Source organism: Microcaecilia unicolor, chromosome 2, assembly GCF_901765095.1.
Source record: "Microcaecilia unicolor chromosome 2, aMicUni1.1, whole genome shotgun sequence".
NCBI classification, from domain to species: Eukaryota; Metazoa; Chordata; class Amphibia; order Gymnophiona; family Siphonopidae; genus Microcaecilia; species Microcaecilia unicolor.
In genome coordinates this window covers 130,191,345-130,210,482 of record NC_044032.1, presented here as the reverse complement: position 1 = coordinate 130,210,482, position 19,138 = coordinate 130,191,345, and the positions used below count along the sequence as shown (strand labels likewise).

Genomic DNA, 19,138 nt, shown 5'->3' with positions numbered 1-19,138 from the left:
AAATAAATTATAGCCCATCCACTTAATTCCTGCTCTGAAGATGATTATACCCTAAACCATGTCTCCCATCTCCTTATACTCATCCCCAGTCTTCTCATCTTCTTTCCACACCATACCCTTCCCAATCTCTTTCCTTTGTCTATCTTGCCTTATTTACCTTTCCACATTCACATTTTCTTAAACCTTACTACTACTATGTTTATATCGGGTTGTAATATTCTCCATATAATACTTTATAATTCTATTTATTATGTAAGTCGCATTGAACCTGCTGTATGTGGGAAAGTGCGGGGTACAAATGTAATAAATAAATACATTTCCATGTAATTTCATTGAGTGTCTCTTGGTCTTTGTACTTTTTGAAAGAGTGAAAAATTGATTCACTTTTACCTGCACACCTGCCAGGAGTTTATAGACCTCAATCATATCCCCCCTCAGCCATCTTTTTTCCAAACTGAAGAGCCCTAACCTCTTTAGCCTTTAGTCATCCCCTTTATCGTTTTGATTGCTCTTCTTTGAACCGTTTCTAATTCAGCTATATCTTTTTTGAGATACAGCGACCAGAATTGAATGCAATATTCAAGGTGAGGTCACATCATGGAGCGATACAGAGGCATTATAATATTGTTGGTCTTATTTTGCATCCCTTTCCCAATAATTCCTAGCATCCTGTTTGCTTTTTTGGCCTCCGCCTCACATGAATAAATGAAATGAAATGGAGACAGGAAGATGGCCAGTTGAGATACATTTGTCACATAGAAAAACAAAGGCAGATAGACCATCCTGCTTATAATCGAATGAGAAAAACGCCCAAGTTCCGACCTAAATCGGGAGATGGACGTTTATCTCACAAAAACGAATAAAGCGGTATAATCGAAAGCCGATTTTTGGACGTTTTCAACTGCAATCCGTCGCGGATGCGGACAAAGTTGATGGGGGCGTGTCAGAGGTGTGGCGAAGGCGGAACTGGGGCGTGGTTATCTGCCGAACAGAGATGGGCGCATTTCACCAATAATGGGAAAAAAGTATGCGTTTTTAGCTAGAATTTAGGACACTTTTCCTGGACCCTGTTTTTTCACGAATGAGGCCCCAAAAAGTGCCCTAAATGACCAGATGACCACTGGAGGGAATCGGGGATGACCTCCCCTGACTCCCCCAGTGGTCACTAACCCCCTCCCACCACAAAAAATGAAGTTTCTCAACTTTTTATTTTCACCCTCAAATGTCATACCCAGCTCCCTGACAGCAGTATGCAGGTCACTGGAGGAGTTGTTAGGGGGTGCAGTGGACTTCAGGCAGGTGGACCCAGGCCCATCCCCCTACCTGTTACAATTGTGCTGCTTAATGCTTATTAGTCGTCCAACCCCCCCCAAACCCACTGTACCCACATGTAGGTGCCCCCCTTCACCTCTTAGGGCTATAGTAATGGTGTAGACTTGTGGGCAGTGGGTTTTGAGGGGGATTTGGGGGGCTCAACACACAAGGGAAGGGTGCTATGCACCTGGAGCTCTTTTACCTTTTTTTTTGTTTTTGTAAAAGTGCCCCCTAGGGTGCCCGGTTGGTGTCCTGGCATGTGAGGGGGACCAGTGCACTACGAATCCTGGCCCCTCCCACGAACAAATGCCTTGGATTTATTCGTTTTTGAGCTGGGCGCTTTCATTTTCCATTATCGCTGAAAAACAAAAACGCCCAGCTCACCAATTGTTGAATAAAACATGGGCGTCTATTTTTTCCCAAAATACGGTTCGGTCCGCCCCTTCATGGACCCGTTCTTGGAGATAAACGCCCATGGAGATAGGCGTTTTCGTTCAATTATGCCCCTCCATATGACCTATCCTGCCTGCCTGCCCATCCATGCCATCTATTCTTCCTTTCACTCCCTTAGAGATTCTATGCACTTGTAATGCTGCTCAGTCAGATTATACTGTGATTAGCCAAGTATCAGAAACTGACTGGTTGTTATAAAGCTGAACCTTTTCCTGTGAGACTCCTGAAATTTGTGCATTTGTTTTATTCTGTTCCCTTTTCTTTTTGCAGGTGTATCCCTTTGTAAACAGTGGCTTGAAGAAGCAAAGCATTTGCATGTTCACCTGATAAGCATATACAACGATATTACGTTCAGGAAAATATCTTCCTTTGGTGATTCTTCACATGTTGCCATTGATCTGAACACCCTCTATGCAGACATTTCCATTGTCTCTAAGGACACTAGAAACCAGCCTGTGCAGCAGCTCACACTGCCTGAGGTTCTTGCAAACCTGAGCTCCATCACTATGATAGAAGGGGAAGCAGGAAGCGGAAAGACAGCGCTGCTCAGGAAGATTGCGATTCTTGGGTCTCAGGACGTTGTCCCATACTGAGCAGGTTCAGCCTTGTGTTTTATCTCTCCCTTAAATCCACAGAACGTGAGCAGAGTCTGGCGGACATCATCTGTAAACAGCTGGCAGGGTCTTCACTACCTTTAACTGACCTGACCCTGAAGGACATAATCCAGCAATTAAAGAATCAGGTTTTGTTCCTTTTGGATGACTTTTGTGAAATGGATTCAGTCCCCAGTGCCATAGAAGAGCTGATGCGAAAGAATCACTTGAACAGACTGTGTCTGATTGTTGCAGTGCGCACTGATAGGAGCAACCAAGTGCGTCAGTATGCAAATACAGCCCTAGGTATTAGGGAGTTCCCGTTGTATAGCAGTGTTTATATATATCGGAATCTATTTTCACATAATATCTCAGTAGTGGAAAAGTTATTTGTTGCATTGGCAAAGTCTAAAACTTTTCAGGCTTCCTTAAAAACCCCTCTCTTTGCAGTTGCCTTCTGCACATTTGGGTTCAGTACCCAAGTGCTAATTTGTTCAGCGAAACGGTTCTTTTTAAGTCATATTTGCTATACAACACACTGAAGTTCCCAAAGGAAGGCCAGAAAGTAAAAACCTTGCTATCCTCGTGTGGAGAGCTTGCATTAAGAGGTTTGTTTGTGTCATGCTTTGATTTCACTGAGGAGCACCTCGCTGAAGCTGCTGTCAATGAAGATGATGCTCTCAGGTTGGGACTTCTGAGCAAATTTACCACCCAAAGACTTCATCCAGTCTATAGGTTCTTTCACCCCTCATTCCAGGAATTCCTCGCAGGGAAGAGGATGGGTGAGCTCCTGGAGTCTGACCTGCAAGAAGAGCAAGAGCAGGGATTGCATTACCTGCAACAGATTGACACATTTTTGAAAGCTGTCTGCCGTTTTCATTACTTTTTGAAGTATGCCTGTCGGAATTCTTCTAAGGCAGTTCCTACAATAATCAACCATCTCTTCAACTTAATTAAGAGCAAAAAGTCATTCGAGTGCTATTCAGAGAATAATGCTTATTTACAGCAGCATCCAGAGCTAGCAGTGACAGAGCAGATGATCTTAGTTTTGATTAAGATCAATCAAGAAATGTTTCTTTCATTTGTGATTCCTCTGTTCCTGGACTTTGCAATAAATGCAGCTTATAAAAGCCAGACTGTCGATGTGTGTGCTCCCATAATCTTGCAGTTTCTCATGGGAAAAGCACTTACTTTTGACTTGTCATCACTACAGAATGATATTATAATAAGATTTTTAATAGAGCATCCAGAAAGCTTCCCATTATTGGACAGAATGACGTTGACTATAAAAGGGACTAAAGAGAGTGCAAAAATGGATTTTTCCATAGTTGTTGATTGCTATGACAAATTGGGAGTCCCAGTTGTTGACCAGGATTACTCTTCAGCATTTCAACTTCTCAAGGATACTATAGAGAAGGTGGAATCTGAGGATGATTATCTTCTACTTTCTTTTCCAGAGATCAGCCCATTTGAGTCTGTCCAGCTAGGCGACAAAACTGCACTTCTGATCATTAAAGCAGAAAACATCGATATAGCAAACAAAAATGTCCTGGTCAACCTAGCAGCAATGTTCTCTGTTTCTAATCGCATTGTGTTATGGCTGAATAACAGTAGTGGATTTGTGGAAAGTATCAGACCGGTGATCGAACAATATAGTGCATCCTTCACCAAATGCAGCCTTTACAATACCGAATTAAATACCATGGAGCAAGAGCTGCTCCTCTCCATGACATCACTAGAATCTCTTGAGTTTACAAGACTAAAATGTGGACAACTTCCAGGTATTGTGTATGCGCAGCTATTGGACACAGGAAGGAGGTTTTTTTTGTTTTGTTTTCTTTCTTAAGCTTTTTACAAATAAAGCCAAACAGGCTAGATGTAATAAAATGTATGCAAAATATATAGCAAAAAAGAGAGGCTGGTTAATAAAACAGTCCAATGACCCCTAAAACAGTATGTCCTTGCTGGAGACAAAAACACTCAAAATGGAAGTTTATTAAAAAATTAAGGGCCCCGTTTACTAAGCAGCGTTATAGGCGCATTAACATTTTTAACGTGGGTTAAACCATGTACGTGCCTACAATATCCCTATAGGCGCCTACATGGTTAGCGCGCACACTAAGTGTAGGCACGCTAAAACACTAATGCACCTTAGTAAACAGGGCCCTAAAAGCCAACAAGGCCATGTTTTGCCCTCAGGCTGCATCAAGAATAAAACACAGACCTGTAATAATAAAACATAAAAACATGTATAGGAAAGAAAGGCATTTAAACTCCACGATGTAATTAAAATATATACATCAATCAATCAATCAATCGTATGCACATAAACTCAATATTGTGTCTTAATGAAAAAATATTCTGCCCGTTATTCAAAGCGATTCAAATGACCAGGCGAGGCTCCTGGCCATTTAAATTGATTGTCTGGGCCTAACCACGAATATTTAGTGGCACTTAACTGGATTGTGCCACTGAATATCCGTAGTTAATGCCTAAGCTGAAACCAGCTAATTTGCGGGTAGTCCGGGGGTGGGGTCGGCACATATATGGTTACATGCCAATATTCAGCAACTAATCACATAATATAACTGCATAAACTGGGCTGCATAAAAAGCTGTCCTATCTTTATGTGGTTCAACTTATGTAGTTAAGTGCTGAATATTGCACTTAACTGTATAAGTGTTATCTGGCTATGTGTGCCTGGATATTCAATGCAGGTGCCTGGACACGACCTGGCATTGGATATCTAGGAATAAAGCTGGCGAAAGCCCATAACTGCTGACTTCCGCTGACTGAATATCGGCTGGAGAGTGAAAAATGGCCACAGGTTTTGATTTTGTAAACGTTTTACCACTCCTAGGTTTACCATAGGAGTCATCAACTTGCAGTATCTCAGTATTGCAGGTTGCAGACTCCCGTGGCAAAATAATGCTGTTTGTGAGCCACTTTGCAAGCAGTGTTATTCCATCGGCCCGAGAGTATTGGGCTGCTAAGCTGCAGCCCAATGCTCCCAAACCACATGTTAAAGGGGCTGGCACCCTTAAGTAATAGTGCTAGCCAGAAACCCCTTTTGGCTATATCCTCCCCCCCAAATCATTCTCCCTCTATAGTGTCAATCCAACTAGACTCCTCCAACTCAAAGGCCCCCACCCGTGACCAACTCCCATCTAGGAAGTTTACCTCTCCAACCAAAGCCCCCCCCCCCCCCCCCCCCACCGCTTCCAATGCAAGACTATTGCTAGGGATCATTGGTGCCGTTTTGGAGAAATACACCAGCAAGGGCAGGAGTGACCGGGGATCACTCCTACCTGGAACACTAGAAACTAATGATTTTTACTAAGGTAGGACTTGGGAGGGGAAGCCTTTGGGAGGGGGGAGGAGGAGGGGACTGAGGAGGGAATTTACTGCTGGGGGAGAGGGTCTTCGGTTGGGGGACAGGAAACTTCTGGGTGGGTCCTTCTGGTTGGCGTGCCACTATGGAAAGGCCTTGATTTAGGAGGGGGGGCCCAAAAGGAGCTTTCAGGTTGGATGGGGACCCTCTGGTCACCACTATTGCTTAAGAGTGCTGGCCTATTTAACATGCAGGCCAGGAGCATCGGGCTGCAGCTTATCAGGCTGATGTTCCCAAGAGGTCAAATATTTTACCAGCTATAATGTGACTTGCCGTGTGCACTCAGCCCAAACTATAAGCTGTGTTATACTATTTACATAATAATGAGCTACTTTACATGCATTTGTGTGTTTTGCATCTCATTACTATACAATGCAGGATGACCCAGATAACACTGAGTTAGGGAATCACAACCAGTGTTAGAGTCCTTTAACACATGTTAAGGGACAAAGTGCTCTAATGTGGCTTGATAACTAAACCCCCTTAGGCTGTGATACATTTTGCACAGTTTTTAGATATGCTGCCACCACCTGTTCTGTATTATATTTAATCAGTATTCAAGTGAAAATCACTTTGTGCTGTTTTATTAGTGCACTGAAAAAATAGCTTGTGAAAGTCAATTTATGTTCTAGCTCACGAATATATTGGTGGACAATAAGCTGGTTATTGCCAGAGTTGTAAAAACAACGCTTGAACCAAACAGCTTATTTTTAGGAACTAAAACCAAACAGCCAAAGTGTCTGTGGCTTGAAAACAAACAAGTCACCTTGAGATCTCAAAGCCTTCAGTTCCCCTAAGGAATTCTTAGCACTATAAAAACTCTTAAGCTTTGGCACCATTTCAATGGTCTGTCCTCCAGGCAGAAAGGCAGAATATGGCAAAAGATGAAGACCTGAAGCGCAGTCTCATCTGTCCATTTCCATTCCGTACAAAAGTGTGAAGTGAATTCATAAAAGTGCACACTGCATGAAAAATCAAGCAAATTGCCTGGAAACTCACCAAAATGCCAAATCTGAAGCATCTTCTGCAAATGTTTATGCATACTGCATTTTGGTGATGTTACTTCATTCTAATAAACTTTCGTGTAATTTCTGCATTGTATGAAAGTTTAAAAATGGGGGGATGGGCCTGGGTCCGCCTGCCTGAAGTGCACTGCAGTACCCACTAAAACTGCTCCAGGGACCTGCATACTGCTGTCAGGGAGCTGGGTATCAACACCTACAGAAGGTGGTCTCTCCACAGAACAAACGAAAGCCAAATTTTACTGATTGGAATAAAAGACCTTGTTTAGGAAACACCATTTGTGAGAGGACTTTTTTGGATCCACTGTAGGTAGCTGGGTATGACATTTGAGGCTGGCATAGAGGCTGGCAAAAAATATTTTTAAAGTTTTTTTTTTTTTAGGGTGGGAGGGGGGTTAGTAACCACGGGGGGAGTAAGGGGAGGTGATCCCCGATTCCCTCCGGTGGTCATCTGGTCAGTTCGGGCACCTTTTTGAGGCTTGGTCGCAAGAAAAAATGGACCAAGTAAAGTCGGCCAAGTGCTCGTCAGGGACTCCCTTCTTTTTTCCATTATCGGCCGAGAATGCCCATGTGTTAATCACACCCCAGTCCCGCCTTTGCAATGCTTCCGACATGCCCCCGTGCACTTTGGTCGTCCCTGCGTCAGAAAGCAGTTGAGGACGCCCAAAATCGGCTTTCGATTATGCTGATTTGGGCGACCCTGTGAGAAGGACGCCCATCTTGTGATTTGTGTCGAAAGATGGGCGCCCTTCTCTTTCAAAATAAGCCTGTTAGTGAAATCATGCCTTTACCATCTATGCACTTTAAAGCAATTGAAAATGATTCATACTAAAGAAAATTTGACAAAATTGGTTCATGTATTTATTACTAGTAGGTTAGACTACTGTAATTCATAATTGGTTTGAGTAAAGCCAGTTTGAAACATTTACAATTGGTACAAAATACCACTGCAAGATTGTTATCAGGAGCTAAAAAAATCAATCATATTACACCCATACTGTATGAACTACACTGGTTGACTGTTGAAAAACCAATAGAATTCAAGATGTGGCTTGTTTTTAAAGTATTGAATGAACAGTCCTGAGTACTTATTTAAGAAGTTAATCAGGTACTGTCCTTCACGTGAGCTAAGTTCCTCTCAATAAGGTTTGTTCAAATTGCTCAGTTTGGACATTGTTAGACTAACTTCAGCTTGATGACGGGCTTTTTCTTACAGTGGACCAGCTTTACGGTACTTATGGTTGCATTGTTTCTCTCACTGTTCTTCATATTATGGCTTTCGTAAAGTATTGAAGACTTTTTATTTCAGCAACATTATAGTTGATTTTCATAATTGTATAACGTATTTTTAATTTTTCAGTATTAGTCTTTGCAGGATTTATTGATGTATAATGCATATTTTTGGTTGTAAACTGCTCAGAAACATTAGCATTGAGCGGTGTATCAAATTAATAAATGCAATCCAATCCAAGAATATCCAACAAGTGCATAAAAGCTACTGATGGTGTCCAGACTAAAAAAGATGCCAGTAACTCAAAACCTGGAAGTTTACTCTTCCATCTCATCCGTTAGCGTTGTCTTCTCACACCAATTACCAAGACCTTGTAAATTTTTAAAAAATGCAAACCACTCCAGTCTTGAATTCAAACCCTGTAGCCATACAGTATCTAAATTGTAAATCCACCACTGCTCCTTCTGATGAAGCTTCATCTTAATATCTCCCAGATGTCCAGATTGAGGCAATTTGTCAATCACAGCACACTTTAATTCCAAAAAAGAGTGCCGACCCTCCAAACAATGACAGATGAATGATTCATCACCCCGATGGTTAGTAATGTTCTACTGATGTTCAGATAATCATGTCTTAAGTTGTATAGTTGTCTGTTCCATGGAGACCAAATCACAAGGGCACATCAAAATATAAATAACAGTTGTGGAAACACAGGCCGCTTAGTGTTTAAGTTGCTCTGTGCATCTGTTAGGAATAGTGAACTTTGCACCTTCAATCATCACATCACACATATCACAGCTCCTGCATTTGTAATGACCCTGGTCGGACCCAATATCCTCACATGTCCAATTGTCCAACCTGCTCAGAAGATCCTTTAAATTACAGTTCCTGCTATATGATAACAAACAACTCATATATTTAAATCATGGGAAGATGAGGAGGGTGCATACTGGTATAATATAAGTTTTTTAAAATTGTATACAATTGTTATAAAACAGTTGTCTCCGTTCTGCACTTTCACATCACATCTAGTGTCAGTTCTCCCTACCCTGATGTGGATAATAAGTGAAAAATATTACCCTCTGAGCCCTACTCCTTTTAGGACTGAACTCTTAAAATCTATAAAATTGAAGTCCAGCTCTGCCCCCTTCCCTCACCCACTGCCTTGACTTATCCTAAGAACTGGGAGACGATGGGAACAGGAACAATTTTGACTTCTAAAATGGCACCACCTGACTCTATACTGTAGATAGCCTGACCCTTAGGCATAGCACTGTCTGTGATACTATAGCTAGAGGTTATGCAGCACCAGTTTAGAAGCGCTAACCAGCACTACAGGAGTGAATAGGGATTGCTTCTGCCCCCACTTTCCACTTCTGTGTGACAGAGGTTGAGTCAGCCGCAAAGAGGATATTTTTAAAATAAATTTTCTCTAAGCCCATGAATAAATCAGACATTAGTGACATGTCTATGGAAATAGAGACCTCTATAGCACATATAGCACTGTGTAAACTGAAACTAAGTAAAGGCAAAGGAGGATCAAATTTTCTACATTTTGCATTATATCAAGCATTTTTGCTGTGATATGGAGGGATATTGCTACATTGATCAGGTAACAGAGGAGATCCTTTTCTTTCTTAATGGAGAAAGGGCAAGCCCTGTGATTGCCATTGTCCCAGTTTTCAGGAATGGTGATACTCACCTTAAAGGTAATGCTAATAATTAAAACATCATGAAAAGCTCTTCAGAAATTAGAAAATGTATCTGGAACGCATTGGTACCAAGCACTCAATGGCAGAACTCTTTAAATTTATTTTTAAAAAGTTGTAAATTTGTACACCTGGAAAGAGAGGTATATGGTCTGTAGACTCTGAAGGAGAAGTTTAATATTCAGTGATGCACAGTATTTTCAGTAGCTTCAGATACAACACTGTAGACTAGAGTCTTTAGTGCACTACATTTGACTGATTTATGCAAAAGATCCAAATACTATTCAAGGCTGTCTTACCATATTGTGTGCCTCCCAAAATTGCATCAAATTTCTATACATACATTAAGGACCATATTACCCAAATCTGGGGGAAACGGACTTTTAACACCAGTGGCATACCCAGACCCAGTATTTTAGATGGGCCCAGACAGTTAACTCACACGGTCCCTTCCACACCCCACCATGGAGATCTACAAAAATGTAGGTTTTTTTTTCACCTAGCTCATCAGCATCTCTCCTCGCAGCGTCTCGGCATCTGCCTGCCCGTCGCTGAACCCCATCCTTCCTCGGTGTACCTTACAGGTGTCCCAGCGCCTGCAGTGATCCATTATTGCTGCCTGCACTGGCCCCACAGGCTTCCATCGGCTGGATTCTGCCAGACAGGAAGCAGGAAATGACATCAGCATGGGTGGGACCCAGCCGATGGAAACCTGTGGGGCTGTCACAGGCAGCAATAATAGATCACTGCAGGTGCTGGGGATCCTGTAAAGGTACACTAGGTAGGGACAGGGTGCCTTGGAGGAGGAGAGATGTTGATGTGGCGTTGCGCTGCTTGGTGGGCGCATAGCTACACCACTGTTTAACACTATATTGCTACCCTAAAATTAATCATATTTCTGACAAAAAATCATTGAGGGTATTGCTTTCAGCTTCTATCATGCAAACTGTTTTGTAGTGCATCCTGCCATAACTTTCTGTGTTTTGCATTGTTTTTCAGTACACCTGTTCTCAAACCTGGACAAATACAGCCACTTGAAAGTACTATCCTTTTCGATGTCTGGAGAGCAGCGAGTGTTTGATAAGATGCCTGATAATTTAAAGAATCTTCATAAGATGGAAAGACTTATTATTGATTATGCTAACTTAGTAGATGATTCCTCCAGACTGGGTAAGAATTATCTATTCGTATCTGTTGGTTAAAGCCTATTTAATTCATGTTCATTGTGTCCAAGAGATGGATATACCTGATGCATCACTGATAACAAGTATGCCATGTACAGGTGGTGTATATGCTGCAGAAGTATGTTAATGCTGTTAAAACCCTGGGGGGAGTGGGGGTGGAGGGAGTCAATCTTAAAATCTAATTATCTGGGTAGCATTATCTGCTACCTGGATAACTAGCACTCACTGGGCCCAAGCAGCGCAGTGATATTCAAAGGCATTACCCAGATAGTCAAAGAAGTGGAGGTAGCCAACCAAAATGTTCAGGATGACCAAAGTTTATTCTCCAAATAAAATCTTGAAAGAATAACCCAACACGGGCTGTGTTTTGACAAACACAGTCTTCATCAGGGGTATCACATAAGTACATAAGTAATGCCATACTGGAAAAAGACCAAAGGCCCATCAAGCCCAGCATCCTGTCCCCGACAGCGGCCAATCCAGATCAAGGGCACCTGGCAGCTTCCCAAACGTACAAACATTCTATACATGTTATTCCTGAAATTGTGGATTTTTCCAAGTTCATTTAGTAGCGGTCTATGGACTTGTCCTTTAGGAAACTGTCCAAACCCATTTAAAACTCTGCCAAGCTAACCGCCTTCACCACATTCTCCGGCAACGAATTCCAGAGTTTAATTACGCGTTGGGTGAAGAAAAAGTTTCTCCTATTTGTTTTAAATGTACTACACTGTGGTTTCATCGCATGCCCCTAGTCCTAGTATTTTTGGAAAGCGCGAACAGACGCTTCACATCCACCTGTTCCACTCCACTCATTATTTTATATACCTCTATCATATCTCCCCTCAGCCGTCTCTTCTCCAAGCTGAAAAGCCTTAGCCTCCTTAGTCTTTCTTCATAGGGAAGTCGTCCCATCCCCGCTATCATTTTCATTGCCCTTCGCCACACCTTTTCCAATTCCACTATATCTTTCTTGAGATGCGGCGACCAGGCTCCTTTGAGCAGGGACTGTCCTTCTTTGTTAATTGTACAGCGCTGCGCAACCCTGGTAACGCTTTAGAAATGTTAAATAGTAGTAGTAGTAGTAATTGGACACAATACTCAAGGTACAGTCGCACCATGGAACGATACAACGGCATTATAACATCCTCACACCTGTTTTCTATACCTTTCCTAATAATACCCAACATTCTATTCGCTTTCCTAGCCACAGCAGCACACTGAGCAGAAGGTTTCAATGTATTATCAACGACGACACCCAGATCCCTTTCTTGTTCCGTAACTCCTAACGTGGAACCTTGCATGACATAGCTATAATTCGGGTTCTTTTATCCCACATGCATCACCTTTCACTTGCTCTCATTAACAGTGGCGTACCTAGGGTAGTTGACACCCGGGGCCGGTCATTTTTTAACACCCCCCTCCAAAATCCAGTACTAGGCATACCGAGAATACAAAAACACTCAGGACCTATAGAGCAGTGCTACCATACCATAAGCAGTCATTTCTACGAGTCACACAAGGAAAAGGAAAGCATCTTAAACACTACAGTGAGCCCTAGAATATCAATTCACCTATTATAAAATGAAACCAGACAGAATAGTACAGATCGTCAATCCTGCAACAGTCAATGCCAACTGAAAGCCATGTCTTTTTCACAAACACATATACACCCTAATCCACTATAGAATAAGTAATCATAAACTTTCTGTTTAGACAAAAATTAAACTGAACCCCCAAGATGCCAGACTCTGCATACAATGCAACGCCACAGAAACAGAAAATGTCCCCTAGTACTGTGCAAAATATAAAGACAGCAGATGTAAATTTGAAAAAAATAACAAATACCAATCACAACTTTACAAATTAACAAATAGAATTAAAACAAATATAGAAAATAAAATAATATCATTTTATTGGACTAATGAATTTAGCTTTCAGAGGCCAAAACCTTCTTCCTCAGGTCAATACAGTATAGTGCTGTTACAGTGTCCTATCCTGACCTGAAGAAGGGGGTTTTGCTCTCCGAAAGTTAGTCAAAATTTATTAAAATTAGTCCAATAAAAAGATTACCTTATTTACATGTTCTATTATAAACATTTATTAACACAGCTACAATACTACTTTATCCTAAAGCAAAAAAAATAAAAATATATATTTTATTTACAGTTTGTTGTCTCTGGCTTCTGCTTTCCTCATCTTCTTTTCACTGTCTTCCTTCCATCCAGCATCTGTCTTCGTTCTTTCTCTGCCATCCAGTGTCTGCCCTCTCTGCTGTCCCCTCCATCCAATGTCTGCCCTCTCTCCCTGCCCCTTCCATGCACATCTGCCCTCTATCTCTGCCCCTTCCATCCACCATCTGCCCGTCTGCCCTCTCTCTCTCCCCCTTCCATTCACTGTCTGCCCTTTCTCTCTGCCCCTTCAATCCACCATTTGCCATCCCTCTCCCCTCCATCCATCCATCCATCATCTGTCCCCTCTCTCTCTCTGCACCTTTTTTCAGCCCCCAGTTCCTGCCCCTAGTTCTAGCCCCAGCCCACATCTCCCACCTGCCCCCCTTTTCAGACCCCAGTTTCAGCTCCACTCCCATCTGAGAAGCCCCCACCCCCTTCTCCCATCTGAGAAGCCCCCTCCCTACCCCCCTTCTCCCATCTGAAACCCCCCTACCCACCCCCTTTCTCCCATCTGAAACCCTCCTCTCCCATCTGAGCCCCCGACCCGACCACCAGCTTCGTCCAGAGAGGAGAGCCCTCGTCTCTTGCCACCACCCTGCCTTTAAAGAAAAAGCTGTGAAGCGGCGTGGCAGGCAGCGCCTCGCGTCTGCCCTGCTTGTAAACGAAGTAAATCTCCATTCTCCTCGTCGTCGTTGGGCCTTCACTCACTGGGTCCCACCCTCGCGGAAATAGGAAGTTACCTCAGAGGAGGGCGGGACCCAGTGAGTGAAGGCCCGACGACGAGGAGGAGAATGGAGATTTACTTCGTTTCCAAGCAGGGCAGACGCGAGGCACTGCTTGTCACGCCGCTTCACAGCTTTTTCTTTAAAGGCAGGTGGCAGGAGACGAGGGCTGACTGCAGCACCAGCGGAGCACCCCCCCACCCACTGACACCCGGGGCAGACCGCCCCCACTGCCCCACCCTTGGTACGCCACTGCACATTAAACGTCATCTGCCATTTAGCTGCCCAGTCTCCCAGTCTCGTAAGGTCCTTCTGTAATTTTTCACAATCCTCTCGCGAATTAACGACTTTGAATAACTTTGTGTCATCAACAAATTTAATTACCTCGCTAGTTACTCCCATCTCTAAATCATTTATAAATATATTAAAGAGCAGCGGTCCTAGCACTGACCCCTGAGGAACCCCACTAACTACCTTTCTCCATTGTGAATACTGCCCATTTAACCCCACTCTCTGTTTCCTATCCTTCAACCAGTTTTTAATCCACAATAGGACATTACCTCCTATCCCATGACCCTCCAATTTCCTCTGTAGCCTTTCATGAGGCACCTTGTCAAATGCCTTTTGAAAATCCAGATATACAATATCAACCGGCTCCCCTTTGTCCACATGTTTGTTTACTCCTTCAATCCATCTCTTAAAACAGCAAGCAATATGTTCTCATATTCATGTTGTCACAACATTATTCATCTGCCACTCTGTTCTTTGTCTCTAGCCGGCACCGACTGAGCCTCGTCACCAGGTAACAGAAGAGCAGCAGCGGTAGGTGGAAGGTAGGACTCCAGCTGATGACGAGGCTCAGTCAGTGCCAGCTGGAGAAGAAGTACAGAGTAGCAGAATACTGTTGTGACAACAGGAATATGACAACATATTGCTTACTGTTTTGAGAGATACCCCTGACGAAGACTGTGTTTGTCAAAACACGGCCCGCGTTGGGTTATTCTTTCAAGATTTAATTTGGAGAATAAACTTTGGTCATCCTGAACATTTTGGTTGGCTACCTCCACTTCTTGAGTTGTGTGCCTGTGTGGATTTCATCAGTGCTGTCTGGTGTTTTGTTTTGTTTTTTTAATTACCCATATAGTGACATTGAATATCATGCCTGACTTTTCTCATTACTATCTGCATAGTGCCAGGGTGGTTTGGAAAGTGGAACTAAGGTGGAGCCAGATATTGTCCAGGTACCGCTGATATTCAGCGCTGGATGGCTATCCAAGTATCAGCACTGAAAATTGGCAGTACTCGGATAGCTTCAGTTGGCTGCTGAATCCCCCGATATTCGGCACTGGTATTGAGTACGAGACAGCACTCAAAAAAACCCCACTGACTATGGCAGCTTTAATATTACCCCTTGTGTTTACCGCTGTACTGTACTCTTTATTTCCTGGGATTTTTAGTTACCAAAAAATCAGTAAAATAACTGAAACGTTTAAAAAACTAATGAACGTTTAAAGATACAATTGTGAGGATTAGTAGGGTTCCTACTTAAGGAAGAATTATTAATTTTCTTTGAACTAGTTTTATTCTTATAGATTAACACAGTACTTCCTTTCTCTCTATTAGGAACTGACCATACTGACACTTTTCAAAAGTGCTCTTACTGGCATTTTCTATTATATTGGAAAATATGCTAGAGAAATTTATTTATAAAATGGTCAATAAAATAAAAAATTCCAAGGACAGGACGAGCTACAACCTTATGCGTGGAAAGGCAGCTCTGTAATTACACCGGGCTCTAAAACACCAGTACATTACCTAGTGAAAAAACAAAAAGGGCTGCAAATACTGCACCTTGATCACACATGAAAAACACATGACACAACAGATATGACACAAGGAACTAGAAATAAAAAAATATGAAGGCAAAATACTGAACTGGAAAGTTACCTCAAGAAGTCAGACTCAGCATGCAGCAATACTAGAAAAATTGAAACTTACATGCAAAATATCACAGTGCACATTTCCAAAAGCTGACGTATTCCAATTAATAAATTCTGAATAAAATACTTTTTTCTACCTTTGTTGTCTGATCATGTAGTTTTTCTGTTCGCTTTGGTCCCAGTGTCTTCTGTTTTATGCAGTGTCTTCTTTCCATTTGATATTTTTTCACTCACCATGTCCACCATCCTCCTGTGTCCTTATGCGTCCTGTCTACCATCTGTAGCCCTATCCCTATCCTTCCTCGAGTTTCAGTATCTGCCTTCAAAGTGTTCTGATCCAGCTTTTAAATTCAGCAGTTTTCCATCCATCCATATCCAGCATTTCTCCTCATTCCCCTCCCCTCCACCCATCCATGTGCATCTACTTCCTCTGTCTTCCCTCCCATCCATCCATGTCCAGCATTTCTCCTCTTTCCCTTCCCCTCTGTCCATGTTCACCTCCTTCCTTTGTCTTTCCTTCCCTCCATCCTTGTCCAACATTTCTCCTCTCTTCCCTGCCCTCCACTCCATCCATGTCCAGCATTTCTCCTCTCTTCCCTCCCCTCCATCCACGTGCATCTCCTTCCTGTCTTCCCTCCCCTCCATCCATGTCCAGCAACTCTCCTCTCTCCCCTGCCCTCTCCTCCCATCCATGTCCAGCTATTCTCCTCTGCCCTCCCCCCTATCTATGTCCAACAATTCTCCTTTGACCCCCACCCTCCCTTCCCACCCATGTCCAGTGACTTTCCCAGCTCCCCCTTTTCAGTCCCCGAGTTCTAGCTGCTTCCTCTCCATCCATGTCCAGCAACTCTCCATTCTCCCCGGCTCCCTCCATCCATCCATGTCCAGCAATTCTCACTCTTCTGCCCTCCCCTCCTTGTCCAGCAATTTCTCTTCTCTCCCCTGCCCTCCCTCCATGTTCCTGCGAGTTCTCCTCTGCCGCTTCCCCTCCATGTCCAGCAAGTCTTCTCTGCCCTGACTTCCCCTCCATGTCCAGTGATTTTGCCTCTCTCCCCTGCCCTCCCCTCCCATCCACGTTCAACAATTCTCCTTTGACCCCCCCCAACCTCCCCTCCCATCCCATCCCATCAATGCCCAGTAACTTCCCCAGCTTCCCCTTTTCAGTTCCAACCCAGAACAACCTACTCTCCCCTCAGCTTCCCAACAGCCCTCCTCTTTGTTCCTTTCTGCCCCCCCCTCACGTTCAGTCACAGCGACGGCAGTGAAGAAAACTGCACAGCAAGCAGGCTCGCCTCCAGCCTTTCCCTTCCCTCACAGTGTCCCGCCCTCGCAGAAAACAGGAAATACGTCATCATAGGAAGGTGGGACACTGTGAGGGAAGGGAAAGGCTGGAGGCGAGCCTGCTTGCTGTGCAGTTTTCTTCACTGCGACTGAAATAAAAGGTTTAAACGCAGGGGGGGGGGGGGGCAGGCAGGAACAAAGAGGAGGGCTGTTGGGGAGCTGAGGGCGGGAAGGAGGGACCAGAGCTGCCTGCAGCATTGTGCCAGCCCTGCATTTGGGATGGCAATGCCCCCCCCACCCCCCCAACTACACCCATGGAATTACTTCCTAATCAAACATACAGACCCAGAGTGCACTGTCTGTCACTCAGAGCTGAAAAGCAATCTTTGAAAATCATTACAGATGAAAAAATAAATGCTGGACTGTGGGGGATGGAGGGAAGAGAAAGGGAAAGATTCTTGTCCTATGGAGGGAGGGAGACAGGAGGGAGAGAAGAAAGGGAAATATACTGAACTTTGTGGGGAATAGGGGAGGATAGGAAAGATGCTGGCCCATGTTGAGGTGGGTAGGAAGAGAAGGAGAAGAACTGGACACATGGAGGGACAGGGATACAGAGAGGAGAACAGGGCATGGGGAAAGCATAGGGACATATAGAGGGGAGATGCTGAATATATGGAAAGATGAGGACAGAGAAGGGAGATGCTGAATACGAGGGAAAACAGGGACAGAGAGAGGGGAGATAGCTGATGAGCATGGAGAGAAAAGAAATGTCAAATGGAAAGGAGACCCTGGCAAAATAGTGAAGAGAAGACACAGGAACCCATAAACCAGAGACTGAGACCAACATGATTAGAAAAATAAAATGACCGGACAACGATGCTAGAAAAAGTAATTGCATTTTCTGTGTTGTGATTATAATATGCCAGTTTTTGGAATATACATCTGCCAGAGCTGGTGTTAGATGTGAGAGTGAAATATAACAGATCATGCTAACTGTGCTGATTTTCTAAGCATAGAACGCTAAGGGGGTCTTTTAGCTTCTGTTAAAAATCAGCTGGCACTAAACGCCGAGACACCCATTAGTTGTCTCAGCATTTAGCACCAGCTGATTTTTAGCACAAGCTAAAAATGCTAGTGTACCTTTAGTAAAAGACCCCCTAAAAGAGGTAACAGTCACTTTGAATATAAGTGGCTCTGATGACATTCCTTGTATGTTCTGAACACAGTTTCTACTTCTGTGTCATTACTAGGCGCTATTTATTTTTTAGTTTGCATTTAGTGTATACATAGAAAGGTGCCTTGCCTCATTAGGGCCCAGTGGCGTAGGAAGGGGGGGGTGGGGGGGCGGTCCGCCCCGGGTGCACGTTGCTGGGGGATGTCGGCTCCGCGCTGGTGCACTGCCCTCTCTGCCCCGGAACAGGTTACTTCCTGTTCCGGGACAAAGAGAGCAGTGAACCAGCACGGAGCCGACACACCCCAGCAACGTGCAGTCGGGGCGGATCAGCCCTCCCGCCCGTCCCTCACCGCAGGTATGCGCTCCGGGGGGGAGGTATGCGCTCCGGGGGGGGTGCGCTCCAGCGGGAGGAGGGTGCGCCGTGCTGCACCCGGGGGGGGGGGGGGGGTGCGCAGCGGCGACCCGCCCCGGGTGTCAGCTCCCCTCGCTACAGCTCTGTTAGGGCCTATTTATTAAAAAAAAAGAAAGAAAGAAAGAACTTCCCATAAGTGGAGAAGTTGCTCATAGTGACCAATCAAGTTTCATCTTTATTCTCTGGGAAAATTAAACAATTAATCTAGTCACTATGGGTACGTTCTCTACTTTTGTGGAACTTTATTTTCTCCTATTTTTATAAATAGGCCCTGTCTGTAAGTCTCATTGTTCATTTTTATTCAGTTTGTAAGAACAACACTCCACCCATCAAGGGTCCAGAAATATAACAGATCATGTCAACTGTGTCTTGTTCTGTATGCCAGTTGCAATGACTTGTATTTGTTATGTATGTTGCAAAGTTCGTTAACTGTTTTAATAAAATGTCCATTTCAGAATATCTGCTGATTGGAGCACGGGGATAATTGGTTGAAATTTGTTTGACTTAGTGGGTAATTTGAGAAATGCTGTCCTAGAACATT

The 19,138-nt window shown here is 43.7% G+C and overlaps 1 protein-coding gene across 1 annotated transcript in view; it reads left to right on the top strand.

Moving 5' to 3' along the window:
• The window catches only part of NAIP (NLR family apoptosis inhibitory protein), a 126,268-nt gene that overhangs the window by 79,942 nt on the left and 27,188 nt on the right, over nucleotides 1-19,138 (top strand). The window contains 4 exon segments of the mRNA XM_030193314.1: nucleotides 2,038-2,328; nucleotides 2,331-2,819; nucleotides 2,822-4,141; nucleotides 10,713-10,883. Of these exon segments, the coding sequence (XP_030049174.1) occupies nucleotides 2,038-2,328; nucleotides 2,331-2,819; nucleotides 2,822-4,141; nucleotides 10,713-10,883 (2,271 nt within the window).